Genomic DNA, 21,115 nt, shown 5'->3' with positions numbered 1-21,115 from the left:
TCTTCCTTCCCCACAGCTGAATTCTGTCCCTCTCTCCTCAGTCTGGCTGTCCATCCGGATATGGTCACAATCGCCACAGGACAGGTGGCAGGCACCACAAAGGAAGGCAAGGTATATATGGCCAGTGGGCAGGGCGTAGAGGGACTAACAGAAGCTGGGACCCCTTCTCACTAAAGTAACTGCACCTCTCTTCTCTTCAGCCTCTGCCACCCCATGTGCGTGTGTGGGACTCGGTTTCCCTTTCCACCTTACACGTCCTGGGCCTGGGGGTGTTTGACAGAGCTGTGTGCTGTGTGGCCTTCTCCAAATCCGTAAGTCTTTGTCCCAATGCCTCCAGAAAGCACCTTTCTATGGGGTGGTAGAGCTGTGGTCACTATGATGTCACAAGTCATGCACTTCTTCAATCTCGGGCCTCAGGGCCTCAGGGACCTGTGACCCGGACCTTAGCAAAGGGCACAGAACACATGGAATTGCAGCACACAGATGGAACCACCATACCCTTCTTTCTCTGGTGGGTTATTCTCGCCTGAGCATTCTAGAAGGTTCCTTATCTCTCAAGGCATTTCAACCCTAGCTCGGAGTGCCTCGTGCGTGCCTGCCATCCAATCCCTGATCAAAACAAAAGCTAAAATAATCTTTCTGGAATTTGTGGAGCAATGTAGTTTTGATGCAGACACCCTCCCTTTCCACTCCCATGATGGCTTGTTTTTTTATGATAATTTTATTTGAAAGTGTTGGTCTGCAGTTGATTGGGGGGGGGGGTAAAAAACTCCCCAAAGGTAGTTTAAGAAACAAACTTGTGCCAGGCGGTGGTGGCTCACACCTTTAATCCCAGCACTTGGGAGGCAGAGGCAGGTGGATTTCTGAGTTCAAGGCCAGCCTGGTCTACAAAGTGAGTTCCAGGACCGCCAGGGCTATACAGAGAAACCCTGTCTTGAGAAAAAGAAAAAAGAAAAAGAAACAAACAAACAAACTTGTGGGGGTGGGGGGCACATGCTTGGGTTCCACACAGTAGGGAGACAAGTCAGGAAATTCAGGTGTTTTAGGCCAGCCTTGGCTATGTGAGACCTTGTCTCAAAAGCATTCAGTCTTAGCATTTGCCTTTAATACTGGCAGTGTTTTTTTATTTTTGTTTTGTCTTGTCTTTCAAAGAAGGGTTTCTCTATGTAGCCCTGGCAGTCCTGAAAATCACATACACCAGGCCATCCTTGAGGATCTGCCTGCCTCTGCCTCCCGAAAGCTAGCACTAAAGGCATGCACCACCACTATCTGGCTAGCAGAAGGATCAATCACTGTGTGGTGGGGGCCAACCTGATCTATACATCCAGTTTTAGAATAGCCATGGCTATATAGTGAAACTCTTTCTCAAAATAACAACAAACAACATCAGGCTGACTTTCTTTTCTTTTCTTTTCTTTAAGATTTATTTATTATTACACATAAGTTCACTGTAGCTGTCTTCAGACACACCAGAAGAGGCTATCAGATCTCATTACGGGTGGTTGTGAGCCACCATGTTGTTGCTGGGAATTGAACTCAGGACCTCTGGAAGAGCAGTCGGTGCTCTTAACCTCTGAGCCATCTCTCCATCCCCTTGGTGCTGCTATTGTCATTATCTAGGTCCCTATCCTTTGCTCGTGTTCATCACCAGTGCCCGATGCTGTCCTCTCCCTACGGACTTTATATCATCTTTAAGGATTTATTGATTGTGGGTGTGTTTGCACCTGTATGTACACACAGGGCACCAGCGCTCCTGTGGAGGTCAAGAACAACTGCTTGCTGTGACTTCTCTCCTTCTGCCATGTGGGTGGTCCTAGGATCAGGACTCAGGTCTTCAGGATTGGCAGCAAGCACCATTACCCACTGAACCATCTTGCCAGCCCAAGTCCAATGTTGATAATGGCTGGATTTCATGTACATAAAAAGCCATTCCAGAGATGGAGGCATGGTCCAGTAGTGGAGCGCTTGCCAAGACTGCACACTGCCCTGAATTCCATCTCCAACACTAAATGGGGAGGGGGAAAAATGAAAAAGAAAACACTCACTGAGGAGGCAGAGGCAGGGGGTTCACTGCAGGTTGAGGCTAGCCTGTGTTACATAGCAAATTGGAGTAAGGCAGGAATCAGCACCCCCCCCCCCATTCCATACGATAATACTGCAGAGTAGACGCGAGCAACAAGAACTCTCAACTGTGAGCTAGGCCTGCATGGTGCACGCCTTTAGAGGCCAGCCTGGTCTCTACAGTAAGTTCCAGGACAGCCAGGACTACACAGAGAGATGTTGTCTCAGAAGAATAAAAAGAAAAAAAAAAATTCCTAACTGTGGAGGCTAGAGAGATGGCTCAGCAATTAAGAACACTGTCTGCTCTTTCAGAGGATTCCAGTTTGAATCCCAGCACCCACTGGTGGTTCATGGATGTCCATAACTCCAGTTCCAGGGGACCCAATGCTGTCTTTTAGCTTCCATGGACTCTGCATACATATACTGTACAGACACACTTGCAGGCAAAACAGCCATACACATCAAGTAATAAAATAAAAGTAGGAGAGTTTAAAAAAAAAAAAAGTCCCCAGCTGTGTAGACAGTAATTTTCTTAAGAATTGGGTCATTGTAAAACTCTTTAAGAGGAGGAGCATGGTAGTGTACACCAAATTTCCTGGGTGCTGATGAGGCTGAAGACAAAATAAGTTCAAGGCCAGCCTGGGCAGTTTAACTAAGAAACTTTAACATTTGTTTATTCACTTTGTGTTTGTGCGCGGACATGTGCACCGTATGTGTGATCCGAAGACAAGTCACAGGGGTCAGTTCTCTCTTTCCTCCATAGGAATTCTGGGGACTGAACTCAAATCCTCAGGTTTGGCACCAAACACACTTATTGGGGCCATCTCACCGGCTCATATCCTGGGCAATCAAATTTGGCCCTTTCTCAACCAAAGACAAGCTAGAGATTGGTGGTGTGGCTCTGTGGTGGAGCCTCTGCCTAGCATATGACAGTTTCGATCCCCAATATCACACACACAAAAGGATTTTTTTTTTCCGAGACAGGGTTTCTCTGTGTAGCCCTGGCTGTCCTGGAACTCACTCTGTAGACCAGGCTGGCCTCGAACTCAGAAATCCACCTGCCTCTGCCTCCTAAGTGCTGGGATTAAAGGCGTGCGCTGCCGCCGCCACCACCACCCGGCTAGGATTTCTTACATAGGAGAAAAAATTTTAAACCAATGCTGGCTTTTCTTTTTTTCTTCCCTTCCCTTCCCTTCCCTTCCCTTCCCTTCCCTTCCCTTCCCTTCCCTTCCCTTCCCTTCCCTTCCCTTCCCTTTTCTTTTTTAAAGGAACATTTGTTTATTTTTATGTATGAATACATTGTTGCTGTCTTCAGACACACCAGAAGAGGGCATCAGATCCCATTACAGATAGTTGTGAGCCACCATGTGGTTGCTGGGAATTGAACTCAGGACCTCTGGAAGAGCAGTCAGTGCTCTTATCCACTAACCCATTTCTCCAGCCCCTATTCTTTTCGTTTTTCAAGACAGGGTTTGTTCGTGTAACCCTGGTTGCCCTGGAATTTGCTCTGTAGACCATGCTGGACCCAAACTTACAGAGCTCTGCCTGCCTCTGCTTCCCAAGCGCTGGGATCAAAGGTGTGCACCACCGCCTGACTTACTTTCATCTCATATTTTTATTAAAGATTTATTTATTTATTTATTTATTTATTTATTTATTTATTTATTTATTATACAGTGTTCTGCCTGCATGTATGCTTGCAGGTTAGAAGAGTGCCCCAGACTTCACCGTAGACGGCTATGAGCCACCATGTGGTTGCTGGGAATTGAACTCAGGACCTCTGCAAGAGCATGCAGTGCTCTTAGCCTCTGAGCCATCTCTCCAGCCCCTTTTATTTCTTGATGCTATGATATAATAACCTGAAAAAAGTAACTTAAAAAACAATGGAAAGCCAAGGAGATTGAAGCACCTAGTACATTACTTCCACAGTCAGGAGTGGAGAGCAATGAATTAAAGCATGGGCATATGCTAGCTCTCAGTTAACTTTTCCTATCTTTGCACAGTTCACATTCCCTGCCTAGGGGATGGTGCTGCCCACAGTCCACTGCCTAGGGGATGGTACTGCCCACAGTCCCTCATTGACACCTGCTTGCCTAGGGGATGGTGCTGCCCACAATCCACTGCCTAGAGGATGGTACTGTCCATAGTCCCCTGCTGAAGGGATGGTGCTGCTCACAGTCCCTCATTGACACTTGCTTGCCTAGGGGATGGTGCTGCCCACGGTACCTCGATTCCTAGATGATTCTAGGTTGTGACCAAGCTGGCAATCAGTACTGACCCATCAAATGTGCTTCATATGTCTTGCTTGTGAATAGGCAGGTGTGGTGAATAGGTTAGAGTGGGATGTGGGGAAACATATCCTAACCCACCTCTCTGTGTTCCACAGAATGGGGGCAACCTGCTATGTGCAGTGGACGAATCCAACGATCATGTGCTCTCTGTGTGGGACTGGGCCAAGGAGAGCAAAGTGGTGGATAGCAAGGTAGGTTGGCTTGCTGCCCTACAGGTGTCCTCCCGGGGCATGCTGCACTGTATGGTTAGGAATCTGCAGCCAGACTTGAACTTAAATGCGGGCTTTGGCATTATCTGCTGGATGTCTGGGCAAATGGCTTCCATGCTGTGAGCCTCAATTGCCTCCTGATGGAAATGAGATCAGTAATGGTGTCTTCCTCACGGGAGGTGGAGAGGTTGGGTATAATGTGGGTGGACCAGGCTCAGCACAATTAGGTGTAGTCTTGTCTACATAGTGAGTTCCGGCACAGTCAGGCTGCTTAGTAAGAGTCATCAGGGGTTGGATGGGGAAGGAGGCATGATCGATCCTGAGATAAGTGGTTTGCCCAAGATCACATGCCCAAGCTGAGAGCAAGAAACTTGATTCTAGATCAGGGGCCCCTCTTAAGAAAAGGATAAGAGGACAGGAGCTGTCCTGGAATTAAATGTTTGTGAACTTGATCCTGGACACAGGTGTTAAATAGCTGTGTAGCTTCAGGCAAGTGTTTTCCTTCTCTGAACCTCATCTATGATAGAAAGCACTAATGGACCTTAGTATCTCCCAGTGGGCAATGGGGATTCGATGAGTTTTCTAAAGTGCTCGGCACAGTGAATAACACAGACTAGGAACTCCCAAAGGGGCCCGCCGGTATCCTCCCTGCTCCTGCAAGCAGGCTGTTTGGGGTGGTCTTGTGTGGGGTGGGTTGGCTATGGTAGTCCTGGTGACTTTGAGATCCTCATTCAGTGTCTGTCCTGACTCCCTCAAAGTGCTCTAATGAGGCAGTGCTGGTGGCCACCTTCCACCCCACCGATCCCAGCCTGCTGATAACCTGTGGCAAATCCCACATCTACTTCTGGAGCCTGGAGGGAGGCAGTCTGAGCAAGCGGCAGGGCCTGTTCGAGGTGAGTGCCAGAGATCTGTGGACAGACTGACCTTGAGGGCCAAAGAGGGACACCCGGTGGGGGTGGGCAGTCCAGAGGGCTCCAGGGCTTTGGAGGTATGGGAATACCGAGCTGTTAATGCCGGGCCTGTTTCCTCATCTGTATGAAGGAAGATTCTGCTGAACTCTGACCTGTGAGGATCCAGGGGGTGAGAGAACACGGGAGCTCCAGGCAGATGGGGAATGCTCAGTGACCAGCATTGCCCGAATGATATGGAGATTCACAGAGACAGGCCGCAGGGAGAGGCGGGCCAGGGAGATGGCTCTAAATAAGGAACTTCCCTGCATGCATGAGGACTGGAGTTCCAATCACCAACCAAGGGAGCGTGGTGGGACACTGTAACCCTCTGTAAACTCCAGGTCCAACGAGAGAGCCTGCCTTAGTCAAAATATGTGAAGAACATTCAAGGAAGACATCTGATATCCACTGCACATGTGCATGCATGCACACATATGAACACAGTAGCACACCCCCATGCACATGAACACACATAACACACAACACACTTAGCACGCATACATGCTCACACATGAACACAATAGCACACCCCCATATACAACAAACACACATAGCATATACAACAAACACACAAACACTTTTAGCATACATACATACATGCTTATGAACACAATAACACATAACACACAACAAACACACATAGCATGCATACACACAAACAAACATACTTAGCATGCATACATGCTCACACATGAACACGATAGCACACCCATCCGTACACATGAACACACATAACACACCCACATAAACACACTTAGCATATACACAATAGCACATACATGAACACACAGCACACACACTTACTACAAGCCAGGGAACAGGACATGTGCTTATCATGCCAGCACTGGGGAGATGGAGACAGACAGATCCTTGGCCTGTTGGCCTGCCAACCGAGCCTACTTGGCAGCCCCAAATCCTAGTGAGACCTTGTCTCAAAAGCGAGATGAGGAGAGCCAGAGATGATGAACCCAAGTTCAGTTCCCAACACCCACATCAGGCAGCACCCAGGATCCCAAACCCACTTCTAGCTTCTGCAGGCACCTGTACTCACAGACACACACACACACACAGACACAGACACACACACACACACAGACACACATGCACACAGACACACACACACACACACACATGCACACAGACACACACAGACACAGACACACACACACACAGACACACACACACACACGCACACGGACACACACACACATGCACACAGACACACACACACACATGCACACAGACACACACATGCACACACTTTTTTAAAAATGAAAGTAAAAACAAACAATATTTAGGTAAGCAGAATGGCTCAGCAGTTAAAAGTGCCTGCCACCAAGGCGGAGGACCTGAGTTCAATCCCTGGGACACACACAGGAAGGAGAGAACTGACTCCCACAACTGTCCACACATACACGTATAACACATAAGTGTACAGAATAAATAAGAAGTGTAACAAATTTAAAAAAAACAAAGCAAATCAACATACCAGGCATTGTGATGCACACGTGGCCCACACCCAGCACTTGGGAGGTCAAGGCAGCAAATCTCTGTGACTTCAAGGCCAGCCTGGGATACATAATAAGACTCCTGTGTCAGAGAGAGAGAGAGAGAGAGAGAGAGAGAGAGCCCAAGGTGGATTTCTTCCATGAAATGCCACCATGGTTGTCCTCTGGCCTCCATGTAAGTGCACATGTGTGTGCACCCAGACATGCACATTCACATGGAGCCAGAACAGGAGGTAAAGGACCCAGGAGGGTGGGCACATGCCCACTTTAGGGACGGTTCTCTACTCTTCTCAGCTCAAAGGGCAGCATTGAGGGCTTGAGGCACAGAGGGAGATGTAGCCTAAACTCTGGAAACCATGTGCCTTAGGCAGGGAGAAGCAAAGAGAACTGAAGACAGAACTGGCAGAGAAGTGGGGGCACAAAGAGGAGGGGCAAGAGGTTTGTCCCAGGTGGCCTGAGTCTTTCAGGAGGGGGGTTGGGAGGGGAAAGGCAGATATTCCTTATGGGGTCTCCCCCCCCAAACCACAGGGGTGTCCCTGGACCAAAAGCCCTGGATGCCTATGATTTGCACAAGGCTACCTGCTTCAGTGTCACTCTCTGACACCTTCCTTCCTCTCTCTTTCTGTACTATAGAAACACGAGAAACCAAAGTACGTGCTGTGTGTGACCTTCCTGGAAGGTGGCGACGTGGTCACTGGAGACTCTGGGGGGAACCTCTATGTCTGGGGCAAAGGTTAGTGTCAGTACATTAGTTTGGACTCTGACCTCCATCTTTTCAAACACCTTGGCTGTCCAAGTCTCTTCCTTCCTGTAACCATGCTCAGGTGGAATCCATGTCACTGTAGGACAAATTTCTCCTCTCTTTCGTGTGTGTGTGTGTGTGTGCGCACACTCCTGTCTGTGTGTCTGTGTGAAGGTTGGGAGTGACTGTCAAGTGGCTCACAGTTACTGCTCCACCTTATTCACTGTGGCAGGCCTCTCAATCAAACCCAGAGCTTACCGATATAATTAGCCCACACCAGCCAGCTTACTCTAAGGACCCTGTCTCTGCCCTCCAAGGCTGGGCGTTTACGTATGCTCTGGGGATCCAAATTCTGATGATCATACTTGCTTGTCAAGCACTGTAACCACTGAGCTTCTGGCATCATGGTAGGGTAAATTTTTTTCCTGTTTCTTCCTTTTTTTAACATTTGGAGAGATGGGTAGGTGGCTAAGAGAACATTCTGCTCTTCCAGAGGACGAGAGTTTGCTACCCAGCAACTGTGTCAGATGACTTGCAGCTCCTGCTCCAGGGCATTTAACTCCTCTGGCTTCTGCAGTCACCTGCACTCATGTACACACGCCCAAACATACACATGCACATGTCCACATAGTTTTAAGAAAAGGAAATCTAAAAGTATTTATTTACTTTTATGCGTATGAGTGTTGTGCCTGCATGTATGTGTGTGCACCGTGTGCATGCAGTGCTCACACAGGCCAGAAGAGGGCACCAGATCCAGTGGGACTGGAGAGCTACATGGTTGTGAGCAACCTTGTTAGTGTTAGGGTCTGAACCCAGGTCCTCTGCCAGAGCAACAAGTGCTCTTAACACTGCGCCCTTAAGATAAATTCTTATTCTGCAGTTCCAGCACCTTGAGAAGCCTCAGCTCAGGCATCTCTGACTCTGTAGTCATTCTTGGTTCCCGCAGCCTTTGTCCTCCGTTAGCTTCACACCAGAAACTGAGGCCCCAGTATAAATGTGTGAAATGACTCAACTGTAGCCAGTGTGTTGTGTGAATAACTGGGTAGAAGAATGGGTGGATTTATGTATGAATGGGAGAGTGGGTAAAAGGATGGATAAATAAATGCGTGGATTTGTGAATGGGTGGATGGATAGACGGAGCACTGCATGAATGGATGGGAAATGAGTGAATGTCTGTATGAGTGGATTAGGGGAGAGGGATGGAGGGATGGCTGGAGATGGATAGATGGAACACTGGCAAGATGGATTGCTGGACCAACGGATGAATGGGTGGGTGGGTGAGGTGGTAGGGTAGATTAATTTAAGGATCAATTGGTAGATGAACAGATGAATGAATGGGGAGGTGAAAGGAAGGATTCTTAAATAGATCATTAAATAGAAAAATGTAGATGGATGTATGGGAGGCAGGTGGACAGAAGGAAGTGGGAAAGAACCGACTGATAGACTATTAGATGGCTGAATGAGTCGATGGATGAGAGATGGATACATGGATCGGTAGAAAGATGAGCAGATAAATAAAGAGATGGCAGGAGAACTGACGAGTGGTAAATGGGGAGATGGATGGGTGAGTGGAAGAAGCCATGGAGACGTGCATAAGTGGATTAGTCAAAGGACAAGTGGGTCGGTATGAGTTCAGACGACTCAGTGGAGAGGGGATAAAGGGATGTGGAGAGGGGATGTGTCCATGGATGCTGGGCGATGGATGGGTAGTGTGTTCAAGACCAAGAGAGACATAGAAAGGTGAATGAACAGGTGGATGTGGCTTTAGGTCCTCACAGGGTTCAGTAAAGGGAACAGCCTCCCCACGCCAACTCCCACCCCTGATCTCCTTGCAGGTGGAAACCGCATCACCCAGGAAGTTCAAGGAGCCCATGATGGTGGCGTGTTTGCTCTCTGCGCCCTGCGGGACGGGACGCTGGTGTCTGGAGGGGGCCGCGATCGTAGGGTGGTCCTCTGGGGTTCGGACTACAGCAAGGTGCAGGAGGTGGAGGTGAGGACTGGGAATGTGGGATGGCCCTGTAGAATCCTGACCAAGCTGCTACTCTACAGGGCTCCTAACTCTGGCCTTTCCCCGACCACGCGTCATCCCACCCCCCTCACATGTATCCTACACACACCTCTACCCACTCAGGTCCCAGAGGACTTCGGCCCAGTACGCACCGTGGCAGAGGGCCGGGGAGACACACTGTACGTGGGGACCACCCGTAACTCCATCTTGCTAGGCTCAGTGCACACAGGTTTTTCGCTGCTTGTCCAGGTGAGTACTGCCCCCCCCCGCCCAGTTCTCATTCCACCCCTAAATGTACCGCTTTCTCCTCATCACCACCACCATCACCACTGTCATCCCTGTTACCACGCCTCCATTTCTTTCTCTTCCTGTTTACATCCCTGCCTTTCTTCCTGGCCTGGGAAACCCCACATCCTTCCCGTTATCTGTCTTCACTTCGGACCTCCCAAGTTGCCTGAAACTCCCCGAAAGGGTTACTGCCTACTAAAGTGAGTCCCCAGCACCCCTGCACCCAAATAGACTGCCCCCTGCTGATCTCATTGGGGATAGCATCCTCATATTTTGCTGGTAAGTGTCCTTGCAAATTGTCAGTCTCCCGCAAGTTCTACACCCCAACTCCACGGATCTTAGAAGGCCTTATGGGCTTGGCTGACTTTATTACTTTGCTCCTCTCTTGCCCATCCTTTTCCGAATTTTCGTTTTTCTTTCTTTTTCTTTTTTTACTCTTTGAGATTTGGATCTCATGTAACCCAGGCTGCTCCTGAAACCCACAAGGGAGCCAAGCCTGGCCATGAACTCCTGATCCTCCTGTCTCTACCTCCCAAGCACTTGGATTACAGATGGACACTGCCACACTTGGCTCTGATTTCTCCTTGCAACTAAAATGTCCAGTCCTCCCTCACCAGTGTGCCATATTCAGTTAAAAACCAAGCTAGCTGGGGGCAGTGTAGCATAGTAGTTTGGAACTTGGAGTTTGAGACTTGGCTAGCTTTTTGGAAATCTCAACCCTGTGGCTCCTTAGCTGTGTGATACTGGGCAAGTGAGTTACCTCTCTGTGTCCATGAGACAGGGAGAGTGACTGCGTTAGGTTTTGTGAGGATTTGAGTCATTTCATCATAGCATACCATTGAGACTGGTGTCTGAGGCTGGGGAGTAGCTCCCAGTGTCTTGGTCCTCCCGCTCAATGGTCACCTTTCTTTATCTGATCCTTGCTTTTCTCCCTCTGCAAGTCTAGCTAAAATCTGTGCTGTTGCATTTAGCTGCCACTCTGGCCTTGGTGTCTTTAAGAAGACAGAGGAAAGATGGGGCTGGGGCGGTCACTCAGTCGGTAAAGCATTTGCCTAGCAGACATTTGCCTGAGCTTACAGTGCAGAACCAATGTTGACCGCTGGGTGTGTGATGTGTACCTGTAATCCCAGCATGGAGGAGACAGAGACACAAGAAGCCCTTCTCAAATGAATACCTGAGGGTGACCACACCCCAAAAGATAGAGGAGGGCTGGAGAGATGGCTCAGCGGTTAAGAGCACTGACTGCTCTTCCAGAGGTCCTGAGTTCAAATCCTAGCAACCACATCATGGCTCACAACCGTCTGTAATGGAATCAAATGCCCTCTTCTGGGATGTCTAAAAATAGCTTCAGTGTACTGACATAAATAAAATAAGTAGATAAATCTTTTTTAAAAGTTTAAAAGATAGAGGAAAGCAAGACCAGCAGAATTGATTATTTTTTTTAAAGATTTATTTATTTATTATATGTAAGTACACTGTAACTGTCTTCAGACACTGCAGAAAAGGGCGCCAGATCTCGTTACGGATGGTTGTTAGCCACCATGTGGTTGCTGGGATTTGAACTCTGGACCTTTGGAAGAGCAGTCGGGTGCTCTTACCCACTGAGCCATCTCACCAGCCCAGAATTGATTATTATTATTATTAAATTAATGTGTGGGTGTTTTGCCTGTGAACCACACATGTGCAATGCCTATATTGGCCAGAAGAGGGCGTCAGATCCCTTGGAGCTGGAGCTCCCGGTGATTGTGAGAGCCACCCTACAGGAATACAACCAGGGGCCTTTGAAAGAGTACCCTGTGCTCTTTTGATTCTTGGTTTGTTTGTTTGTTTGGGTTTCCGAGACAAGATTTCTCTGTGTAGCCCAGGTTGTCCTGGAACTCGCTCTGTAGACCAGACTGGCCTGGAACTCAGAGGTCTGCCTGCTTTTGCCTCCTGAGTACTGGGATTAAAGACGTGCGCCACCACCACCAATGCAATCGATGCTCTTACCCACCAAGCCTTCCTGCCAGCCCCAAGCTTTCTCTTCAGTCATTTATTGGTTTTTGTTTGGTTCCTTGAGACGGAGTCTCATGTGTATCTGTGGCTAGGCTAGTACTTGCTGTATAGCAAGCGTAGCTTTGAGCGTGTGGCAGAGTCTCCTGCGGGACTCATAGCTCTGTGGCGCCACATCTGGCTTGGCTAGCAGGACTTGAGAGAACCTTAATAACCTCTATGAATATTTATTTATTTATTTTTGTTGCTTTGAGGCAGGATCTTTCTAGATAGTCCAAGCTGGCTTTCAAATTCACAATCCTGCCCTACTCTTTCCTAGCGCTCAGCCATGAGCCACCATACCTAGCTGTATTATTATACTAGTGATATATGTAGCACACATATAACCGAATATCAATCATAATATAAATTACTGCCTGTAACTGTAGTTATTGATGAACAACACAGTACTATTTTCAGGGCCAATGATTCCTAGTGACTGTCATTCTCTGAGAACCTTCTTTAAGCTGGCCTGTGTTTGCCATTCACTGCTTTCCTTTTTTCTTTTTTTGGCTTTTAAAAACAAGGTTTCTCTATGTAGTCCTGGCAGGCTGGCCTCAAACTCACAGAGATCCTCCTGCCTCTGTGCTGGGATTAAGGGAGGGTGTGCACCACCACTGACCAGTTTGTTCATTCATTGGTTTAATGCTGAGAATTGAGCCACGCCCCCAGGCCCTCACTAGGGGATTCTAGGCAGGGACTCTACCATTGAACCACGCCCCAGCCCCTCACTGGGGGATTCTAGACAGGGCTCTACCACTGAGCCACACCTCCAGCCCCTCACTGGGGGATTCTAGGCAGGGGCTCTACCATTGAGCTATTTTTGCAACCTTTTTAGTCCTTTTTTTTTTTTTTTTTTTTTGGCCTTTGAGACAGGTATTATGTCGCTCAGGCTGGCCCTGAACTAGCTGTCTAAGGATAACTTTGAAATCCTCATCCTCCTGCCTCCACATCCTGAGAGCTGGGTTTGTGCCCCTGTGCCTGCCTTTTTGTTTAGCACTTCCCATTCATGTCTGATGGAGCACCACAATGCTCTGAGGAACATGTGGTATTTGGCCCCATTTTATAAACACAAAACTGAGGCTCCAAGCAGGACATGGTGGTATACCTGTAATCTTAGCAGTCAGGACACTGAAGCAGGAATATTTCTATGAGTTCCAGTCTAACCTTAACAAGGAAGGGAAGCTATATCCCAAAATAATCAAGGCTAGGAACATGGCTCAACAGGTAAAGCTCTTCCTGTAGAAACATAAGGCCCTGGGCTTGATTTCCCAGAACCCATGTGTAAGAGCTGGACATGTGTGGCAGCATCCCTGGAACCCCAAACTGGAGAGGCTGAGACAGGCTTGCAGCCTGCCTGTCTACCCAAGTTGGTGTGTTCTAGGTGTAGGGAGAGACCCTGTCTCATAACAATAATAGAGCAGGGACCAGTGAGATGGCTCGGGGTAAAGGTGCTTGCCACCAAGCCTAATGGCAGGGTTCAACTCCTGGAAACTACACGGTGGAAGGAGAGACCTAACTCTCAAGTTGTCATTTGATGTCCACATTGAAGTCCTTGACAATGCACCCACACAGCCAGACACCCACAGAATAAGTGTAAATAAAAAAGGGAACACGGGCCAGGCAGTGGTGGCGCACGCCTTTAATCCCAGCACTTGGGAGGCAAAGGCAGGTGGATTTCTGAGTTTGAGGCCAGCCTGGTCTACAGAGTGAGTTCCGGGACAGCCAGGGCTACACAGAGAAACCTTGTCTTGAAAAACCAAAAAAAGGGGGGAGGGGGGACAAGGGGGAGAAATAATGAACACTGACCTCTTACTACTGTGCTCAGGTGTGTGTGCAAACACATACACACACACACTCACGCACATACATACACACTCACACATACACACGCACTCAAATACACAACATTCACACACATATATACACATACATGCCCAGGTGCTTGCCTGGGTTGCTACAGAGTGTGTCCTTCCCATCACCTTCCTTCTCTCCTTCCTGCAGGGACATGTGGAAGAGCTGTGGGGCCTGGCCACACATCCTAGCAGGGCGCAGTTTGTGACCTGTGGGCAGGATAAGCTGGTGCATCTGTGGAGTTCGGAGACCCACCAGCCAGTGTGGAGCAGGAGCATCGAGGTATGGGCTGCGATGCAGGTGCAGGCTTCTGAGAAATGGCTGCACTTCACACCTCAGGCCTCAGCACAGCAGGTGGAAGCTGCACGTGCTCTCTTGGGGCTGGGGAGAGCACTGACTGCTCTTCCAGAGGTCCGTAGTTCAATTCCCAGCAGAATAAGATTCTCTTAGGTTAGCATACCCAAGAAATGGGAATGGCTTCTGGTGGTTTCTGTAAGGCATCGGAGAGGACCTCAGGCCATGCTAGGAACTGGTTCTGACCTGGGGAGTACCTAGTTGGACTTGGGACCCCAGCTCTTTTCCTTTCCTTCCCAGGACCCTGCCCGTTCGGCTGGCTTCCACCCGAGTGGCTCCGTCCTAGCGGTGGGCACAGTGACCGGCAGGTACTACTCTCCTAATCTCTCACTGCCCTTTGAGGCCCCAGCATTTCTAAACCTGCTGCTTCAATCCTAAAGGCCACCCCACCCCTTGTATTCAAAGACCTTCCCCCCTACCCCCCCCCCCCCCGTGGGTCTTTGCCAACCTGTTTATTGCCATAGGCTTCTAAGCGGGATGAGGTGAGAGATGAAGCGGGCTGGGAGTGGAGGGTAGGTGGTGTTCATCTCAGCCTGTCACACAGCCTGGCCTCACTCCTTCCTCACTGTGTGGCTCCACCTTGGTAGTCTGGCTCCACCCTCTCAATCCTGCATTTGGAAGGCACTCCTTCAGGCACCGCATCAACAGCAGTTCATCCTTCCCTCCCATTATGCCTTCTCCTTTAAGGTGGCTGCTACTGGACACAGACACCCGTGACCTGGTGGCTATCCACACAGATGGCAATGAGCAGATCTCCGTGGTCAGCTTTTCACCAGGTAGGCCTGGGGTCCTGAGGAGGCAGGGCCTTGGGGACTGAGGTTCAGCAGTACAGGCTGGGGGGTGAGGGGCTACAGGCCCCCCCATGGGGGGGGTCTAGTCATGGAGGGAGGCGGGGACTGTGGGGGAGGGGCGGGGTCTGGGTGCTTCCTCATAGCCCCTCCCCCTCCCCAGACGGGGCGTACCTGGCTGTGGGCTCCCACGACAACTTGGTGTACGTGTACACGGTGGACCAGGGTGGCCGCAAGGTCAGCCGCCTGGGCAAGTGCTCGGTGAGTGGGCAGTGGTCCCCAGCCCGCGCCACCACCCCGCCCAGTGAGGTGCAAAATTAACTTTTTCTACCACAAGGGAGCCAGCCACAGCTTTAGAATGCAGCTGATTTTTTTTTCTTGCCCTGACTATGTCAAGGCGTCTCAGTCGGCCCCCATCCTCATCCCTTACTGTGTTCTAAGCCACCCCTTCGTGTAGCCTCAACCTTCACCTTCCAAGCCCCGTCCCCATTTGTAGCCCCGGCCCTGCATTCTAAACCTAACCCTCCCATCCCAAGAGCACCTCTGTGTAGCCCCGCCCCTCGCATTCAAAACTCGCCCCTTGTGTGGAGTTCTGCCCACTTGTTCTAAATTGCCTTTGTCTTCTAAACTCTTTTGTCGGCCCCGCCCATCACAGTCTGCCACACCCCCACCCGCCCTTGGTAGTCTGGCCCCGCCCCCACCCTCCGAAGGCCTGTGTATCCTTCCCTCTAGTCCAATGTGTTCCCACTCTGTGTATTTTGCCTCCTAATCTTGATTTAATCCATCCCCTTTCCCTGGCTCAGCCTTCTCCTATGCTCTAAGTGACCCTTGCATCCCCTGCAGGGCCATTCCAGTTTTATCACCCACCTGGATTGGGCCCAGGACAGCACCTGCTTTGTCACCAACTCTGGAGACTACGAGATTCTGTACTGTGAGTTCTCTGACACTAGCCAGTTTCCTTTCTTCTGTCGCTTATTTGCATGTGATTTGCATACAGCTCTCTGTTCCTTGAGCTAGTCCAAACTGATCTGATTTGAAACTGCAATCTCTAGCTATGTGATTGCTTTCCTGGCGCACCCTATTAGTTCCCTTTGGCTTTGATGAATGGACAGCAGGGCTTTTATGCAAATATACCCAGCTCAGGTTTTAGCCTGTCAGCACCCAAAATCTAGCCTTCAGCTGGTCCAGGGAGACAGAAATAAGTCAGGGACCTTCAACCCCTCTGTCTTGAATGTCTTGAACCTCAGTGCTGGGAAATAGATTGGCTAGTTAGGTAGTCCCTCAGGCCCTTAACATCTCTCCTGATTGTCTGCCCCAGGGGACCCCGTCACCTGTAAGCAGATCACCAGTGCAGACACCGTGAGAAATGTGGAATGGGCGACCGCTACTTGTGTGTTGGGTTTTGGAGTGTTTGGTAAGTTCTGGGATGGGGAAGGTTCCACTGAGGACCGGAACTCTTGAGAAATAACCTTGACTTGTGATTTCCATAGTCTTATATTGGTGGCTTCCAGGCCGGGAATGCACTCTATAATTGTTTGGATGGTACTAGCAGGAGAGGAAGGACAGAGGGAAATTACCTCTAAAGTCCCTCAGAGCTTAAAATGAAACTAAATTCATGGGAGGCACCTGACTCAGAGAGCTCCACGCAAAGCCCCTCCAAGTTACCTGTTCCCTCAGGTCCCCAAGCCATTGTCACTAGCTGCATGAGCACCATTGGCCTAGGCGGTGCTGGAATATAGTGGTGATCATGATAGTCTCGGGTCTGCTTTTCTGGAGCTCAAATGAGGACAGTAACCTCTCTCCAAACAGTGTGACCCACATAGGGAGTAGCTGACAAAGGTGAAGTAGCCCTAGAGAAGGGGTGTTGGGACAACTCTTTGAAGAAATTAGGGAGGACCTCCTAGAATGAGAGCCATTTAAGCTGGGGTGTGGAGGATCAAGCCACATCCCCAGCCCCTCACTGGGGGATTCTAGGCAGAGGCTCTACCACTGAGCCACGCCCCAGCCCCTCACTGGGGGATTCTAGGCAGGGGCTCTACCACTGAGCCACGCCCCCAGCCTCTCACTGGGGGATTCTAGGCAGGGACTCTACCATTGAGCCACGCCCCCAGCCTCTCACTGGGGGATTCTAGGCAAGGACTCCACCATTGAACTATAACTCCTGCTTTTTCCTTCCTTCCTTCCTTCCTTCCTTCCTTCCTTCCTTCCTTCCTTCCTTCCTTCCTGTCTCTTTCTCTCTTTCTTTCTTTCTTTCTTTCTTTCTTTCTTTCTTTCTTTCTTTCTTTCTTTCTTTCTTTCAACTTTTTGAGACACACCTCCATAAGTTACCCAGGGAGGTCTTCAACTTTTTTCTTTTCCTTCCACTATGCCTGGCTTCCAAGCACATTTTTATCATTTCTCTTGTCATGTATACAGGGATCTGGCCCGAGGGAGCAGATGGCACAGACATCAATGCTGTGGCCCGCTCTCATGATGGGAAGTTGCTGGTTTCTGCTGACGACTTTGGCAAAGTGCACCTGTTCAGCTACCCCTGCTGTCAGCCTAGAGTGAGTCTCTCTGGAGAGCCTAAGGGTGTGGGATTGGAGGCCTATTCACTCCTTTGTGGGGATATATGTTTTATTTTTGGAAGAGGGTCTCAAATAGTGCAGGTTTGCTTCAAAGTCCTGCTATAGCCAAGGATGTTCAATTCCCACCAACCCCCTGCCTCTGCCTCCCCAGAGCTAGGATTATAGATGTGCGCCATCAGCCCACGTTTATGTGTTGCCAGCGATGGAGCCCAGTGCTTTTCTGCCCTCTCAGCTGCCTTCCTAGCCTTTTGCTGTTGTTCATCTTACTTACTCTTCTCAGAACTGTAGTTTCCCCACAGCTATAGGATGTCTTCATGGCACGGGGTCTTTCCCAGGGTTCAGAGATGAAACCCATAGCTCTGGGGTTATTGCATACTCCCCTTTTACAAGCATTAAATGAGCACTTACTGTGTGCTTGGACAAATAAGATCTGAGAGGCCACTGTCCTCACTAAGCTGGGTGTATGACTATAGGGCTCAGGGTTTGCATTCCCAGCACCCAGGATTCCCCTATGGGCCCAGAACAAAGGCCAATTTTTTACAGAGCCAGGTGGCTATTGAGAGGAGTTGCCCCAGGCTGGAAGAGTCTGCTCCTTGCCACACCCAACGTGGCTAGGATTTAATGAAGATTTTATGCATATGAGTACACCATTGCTCTCTTCAGACCCACCAGAAGAGGGCATCAGACCCCTTACAGATGGTTGTGAGCTACCATGTTGTTGCTAGGAATTGAACTCAAGACCTCTGTCAGAGCAGTCGATGTTCTTAACCTGTAACTTAAGCATGAGGGTTAAGGGAGAGGCACTCAAAAGAAAGACTGTAGAGTCTAAGTTTGGCCTTCAAGAAAAAGAAGAGGAAAGTAAGCCATACTGAGTGTGGGCACAGTCTCCCCATGGGAGAATCGCCACAGCCCACTTTTAATTGGTAACCTGTTCAGTGAAGCCAGGTCTTACAAGTTTTATCTGTCCTTTATCTTCAGCGCTGAAGACGGAATAGAGTCTTTGTGCACTAGGCAAAGACTCTATTCCTGAGCCACGCCCCCAGCCCCTCACTGGGGGATTCTGGGCAGGGGCTCTACCCCTGAGCCACGCCCCCAGCCCCTCACTGGGGGATTCTAGGCAGGGGCTCTACCACTGAGCCACGCCCCCAGACCCTCACTGGGGGATCCTAGGCAGGGGCTCTACCACTGAGCCACGCCCCCAGCTCCTCACGGGGGGGGGGGGGGTATTCTAGGCAGGGGCTCTATCCTGAGCCACGCCCCCAGCCCCTCACTGGGGGATTCTAGGCAGGGGCTCTACCACTGAGCCACGCCCCCAGCTCCTCACTGGGGAATTCTAGGCAGGGGCTCTACCACTGAGCCACGCCCCCAGCCCCTCACTCGGGGATTCTAGGCTGGGGCTCTACCACTGAGCCATGCCCCCAACCTCTCACTGGGGGATTCTAGGCAGGGGCTCTACCACTGAGCCATGCCCCCAGTCCCTCACTGGGGGATTCTAGGCAGGGGCTCTATCACTGAGCCATATCTTCAGCAGGTAAATGTGCTCACTGCCAAACCTAACGGCTGAAATTCAATCCTCAAAATCTTCATAGCAGAGGGAGGGAGAGAACCAACCCTTATGCGTTGTCTTCTGACCTCCACATTTGCTCTGTGGTACTTGCGCATCCATGTACACACACGCCTACACAAGAAGGGAGGGGTGTCTGGAGAGATGGCTCAGCAGTTAAGAGAATGCACTGTTCATCTAGAGGACCTGAGTTCAAGTCCCAGCATCCACATCACGGGGCTGACTTATATTCAGCTCCGGGAGATCCAACACCTTCTTCTGGCCTCCATGGGCAACTGTACAAGCCTATACTCTGACACACATATATACATGTAATTAAAAATTAAAATCAAGTCAGATCGTAGTGGCGCATGCCTTCAATCTCAGCACTCAGGAAGCAGAGGCAGGCAGATCTTTGTAAGTTCAAAGCCAGCCTGCTATACAAAGGGAGTTCTAGGATACCCAGCCAATGCTGCATAGGGAGACCCTGTCTCCAAAAACCAAAACCATAAATAAACAAACAAATTAATTAAATCAAAATGAAGCAAGGGCTTCGTGAGCTTTAGGATAACCTGGACTATACAGCGCACACACACATGCACACACGCACAAACACATACACAACATACACTCACACACGCACACACACACGTTTATGTGTGGCACTAAAGAAGAAAACAGCAGTGGTCTCCAGGTAGTATTTTTTTTCTTCTGACCTCTTTTTCCCTCTTCTTCCCTTCTAACAGGCCCTCAGCCACAAATACGGTGGACACAGCAGCCATGTGACTAATGTGGCCTTCTTGTGGGATGACAGCATGGCCCTAACCACTGGGGGCAAAGACACGAGCGTGCTGCAGTGGCGGGTGGCCTGAAGCAGGGGTGTGGGGCCAGGGTAGCGTCCTGTGGCAGGGTTGAGATCTATTTTTGGGAGATGTCTATTGCGGAGTACAGTAATATATACCCAGAGTATGTCTATAGCAGAGGGGGTTATGGGGCGGGCGGGAGCAGACAGAGGTCTCTATTTATTGGGGTGGGACGAATGGGCCACCATGCCTTGTGGGAGCCATTGGTGTTTGGTTTGGGGTATTTTTTTTAAGTTTATTCTTTTATATCATTCAGAAATACAGACTTATGCACTGAGCTGTCCGGAGTCTGGTCTATTTATTTGGGGTGTGTGTGTGTGTGTGTGTGTGTGTGTGTGTGTGTGGTTGTGTGTGTGTTATGGAGGCCAGAGGTCAAAATCAGGTGTCTTCCTCAATTGCTCTCTGCTATATTTTTTAAAAAGAGATTTTAATTTACAGTAACATTTAATTGATTTTATTGTAATTTTAAAAAATACATTATGTAGGAGTGTGTGTGTCTATGACTACACATGTGTTCAGCTGCCCTTGGAAGCCAGAAGAGGGCTCTAGGTCTCTTGGATTTAGAGTTGTAAACAGTTGTGAGCTGCCCAGGGTAAGTGCTGGGAACAGAACTGAGTTCTCTGCTGGAGCAGCAAGTGCTCTGAACCCCAGAGCCAGCCGTCCTTCCAGCCCCATCTACTTTGGTCTTTAAGACAGTCTCTCTTACTTTCTTTTGTTTTGTTGTTTGTTCGGTTTTGGGTTTTGAGACAAGGTCTCCCTGTGTAGCCCTCGCTGTCCTGGAACTCTATGTTCCAGGCTGGCCTCAAATTCCAAGATTCACCTCCCTCTGCCTCCTGAGTGCTGGGATTAAAAGTGTTCACAGCCATGTCTGGCAAGTAAATGTAGTTAAAAAATAAGTTGGAGAGGGTTTGTGAGGCAGCTCGGTAGCTAACGATGCCTTGCAGGGCAAGCTTGTTGGCTTGAGGACCCATGCAAGGGAGGATTGAATAAGTCTACAATGTTCCTCTAGCCTTCTCACACTGCAGAGGCGCTCGTGTGTGCGCGCATGCGTGTGCACA

General features: G+C 49.6%; 1 protein-coding gene across 7 annotated transcripts in view; it reads left to right on the top strand.

Moving 5' to 3' along the window:
- Eml2 (EMAP like 2) overlaps positions 1-20,334 on the top strand; it is a 29,689-nt gene extending 9,355 nt beyond the window's left edge. For all 7 annotated transcript variants that reach the window (XM_029479884.2, XM_021166363.2, XM_029479885.2 and 4 more), the window contains 15 exons: positions 42-111; positions 201-311; positions 4,448-4,543; positions 5,320-5,454; positions 7,653-7,752; positions 9,597-9,751; positions 9,893-10,018; positions 14,093-14,224; positions 14,537-14,604; positions 14,984-15,072; positions 15,248-15,345; positions 15,928-16,015; positions 16,403-16,498; positions 17,500-17,630; positions 19,941-20,334. In XM_029479884.2, the coding sequence (XP_029335744.2) occupies positions 42-111; positions 201-311; positions 4,448-4,543; positions 5,320-5,454; positions 7,653-7,752; positions 9,597-9,751; positions 9,893-10,018; positions 14,093-14,224; positions 14,537-14,604; positions 14,984-15,072; positions 15,248-15,345; positions 15,928-16,015; positions 16,403-16,498; positions 17,500-17,630; positions 19,941-20,066 (1,621 nt within the window). In that variant the 3' untranslated portion in view covers positions 20,067-20,334. The remainder of the gene's footprint in view (positions 1-41; positions 112-200; positions 312-4,447; positions 4,544-5,319; positions 5,455-7,652; positions 7,753-9,596; positions 9,752-9,892; positions 10,019-14,092; positions 14,225-14,536; positions 14,605-14,983; positions 15,073-15,247; positions 15,346-15,927; positions 16,016-16,402; positions 16,499-17,499; positions 17,631-19,940) is intronic.
- The last annotated feature ends 781 nt before the right edge of the window (positions 20,335-21,115 follow it).

This window comes from Mus caroli, unplaced genomic scaffold, assembly GCF_978045245.1.
Source record: "Mus caroli unplaced genomic scaffold, Mus_caroli_1 scaffold_8, whole genome shotgun sequence".
Classification (NCBI taxonomy): domain Eukaryota; kingdom Metazoa; phylum Chordata; class Mammalia; order Rodentia; family Muridae; genus Mus; species Mus caroli.
Note: the sequence above shows the minus strand (reverse complement) of the source record. Positions and strands in the feature narration are given on the sequence as shown.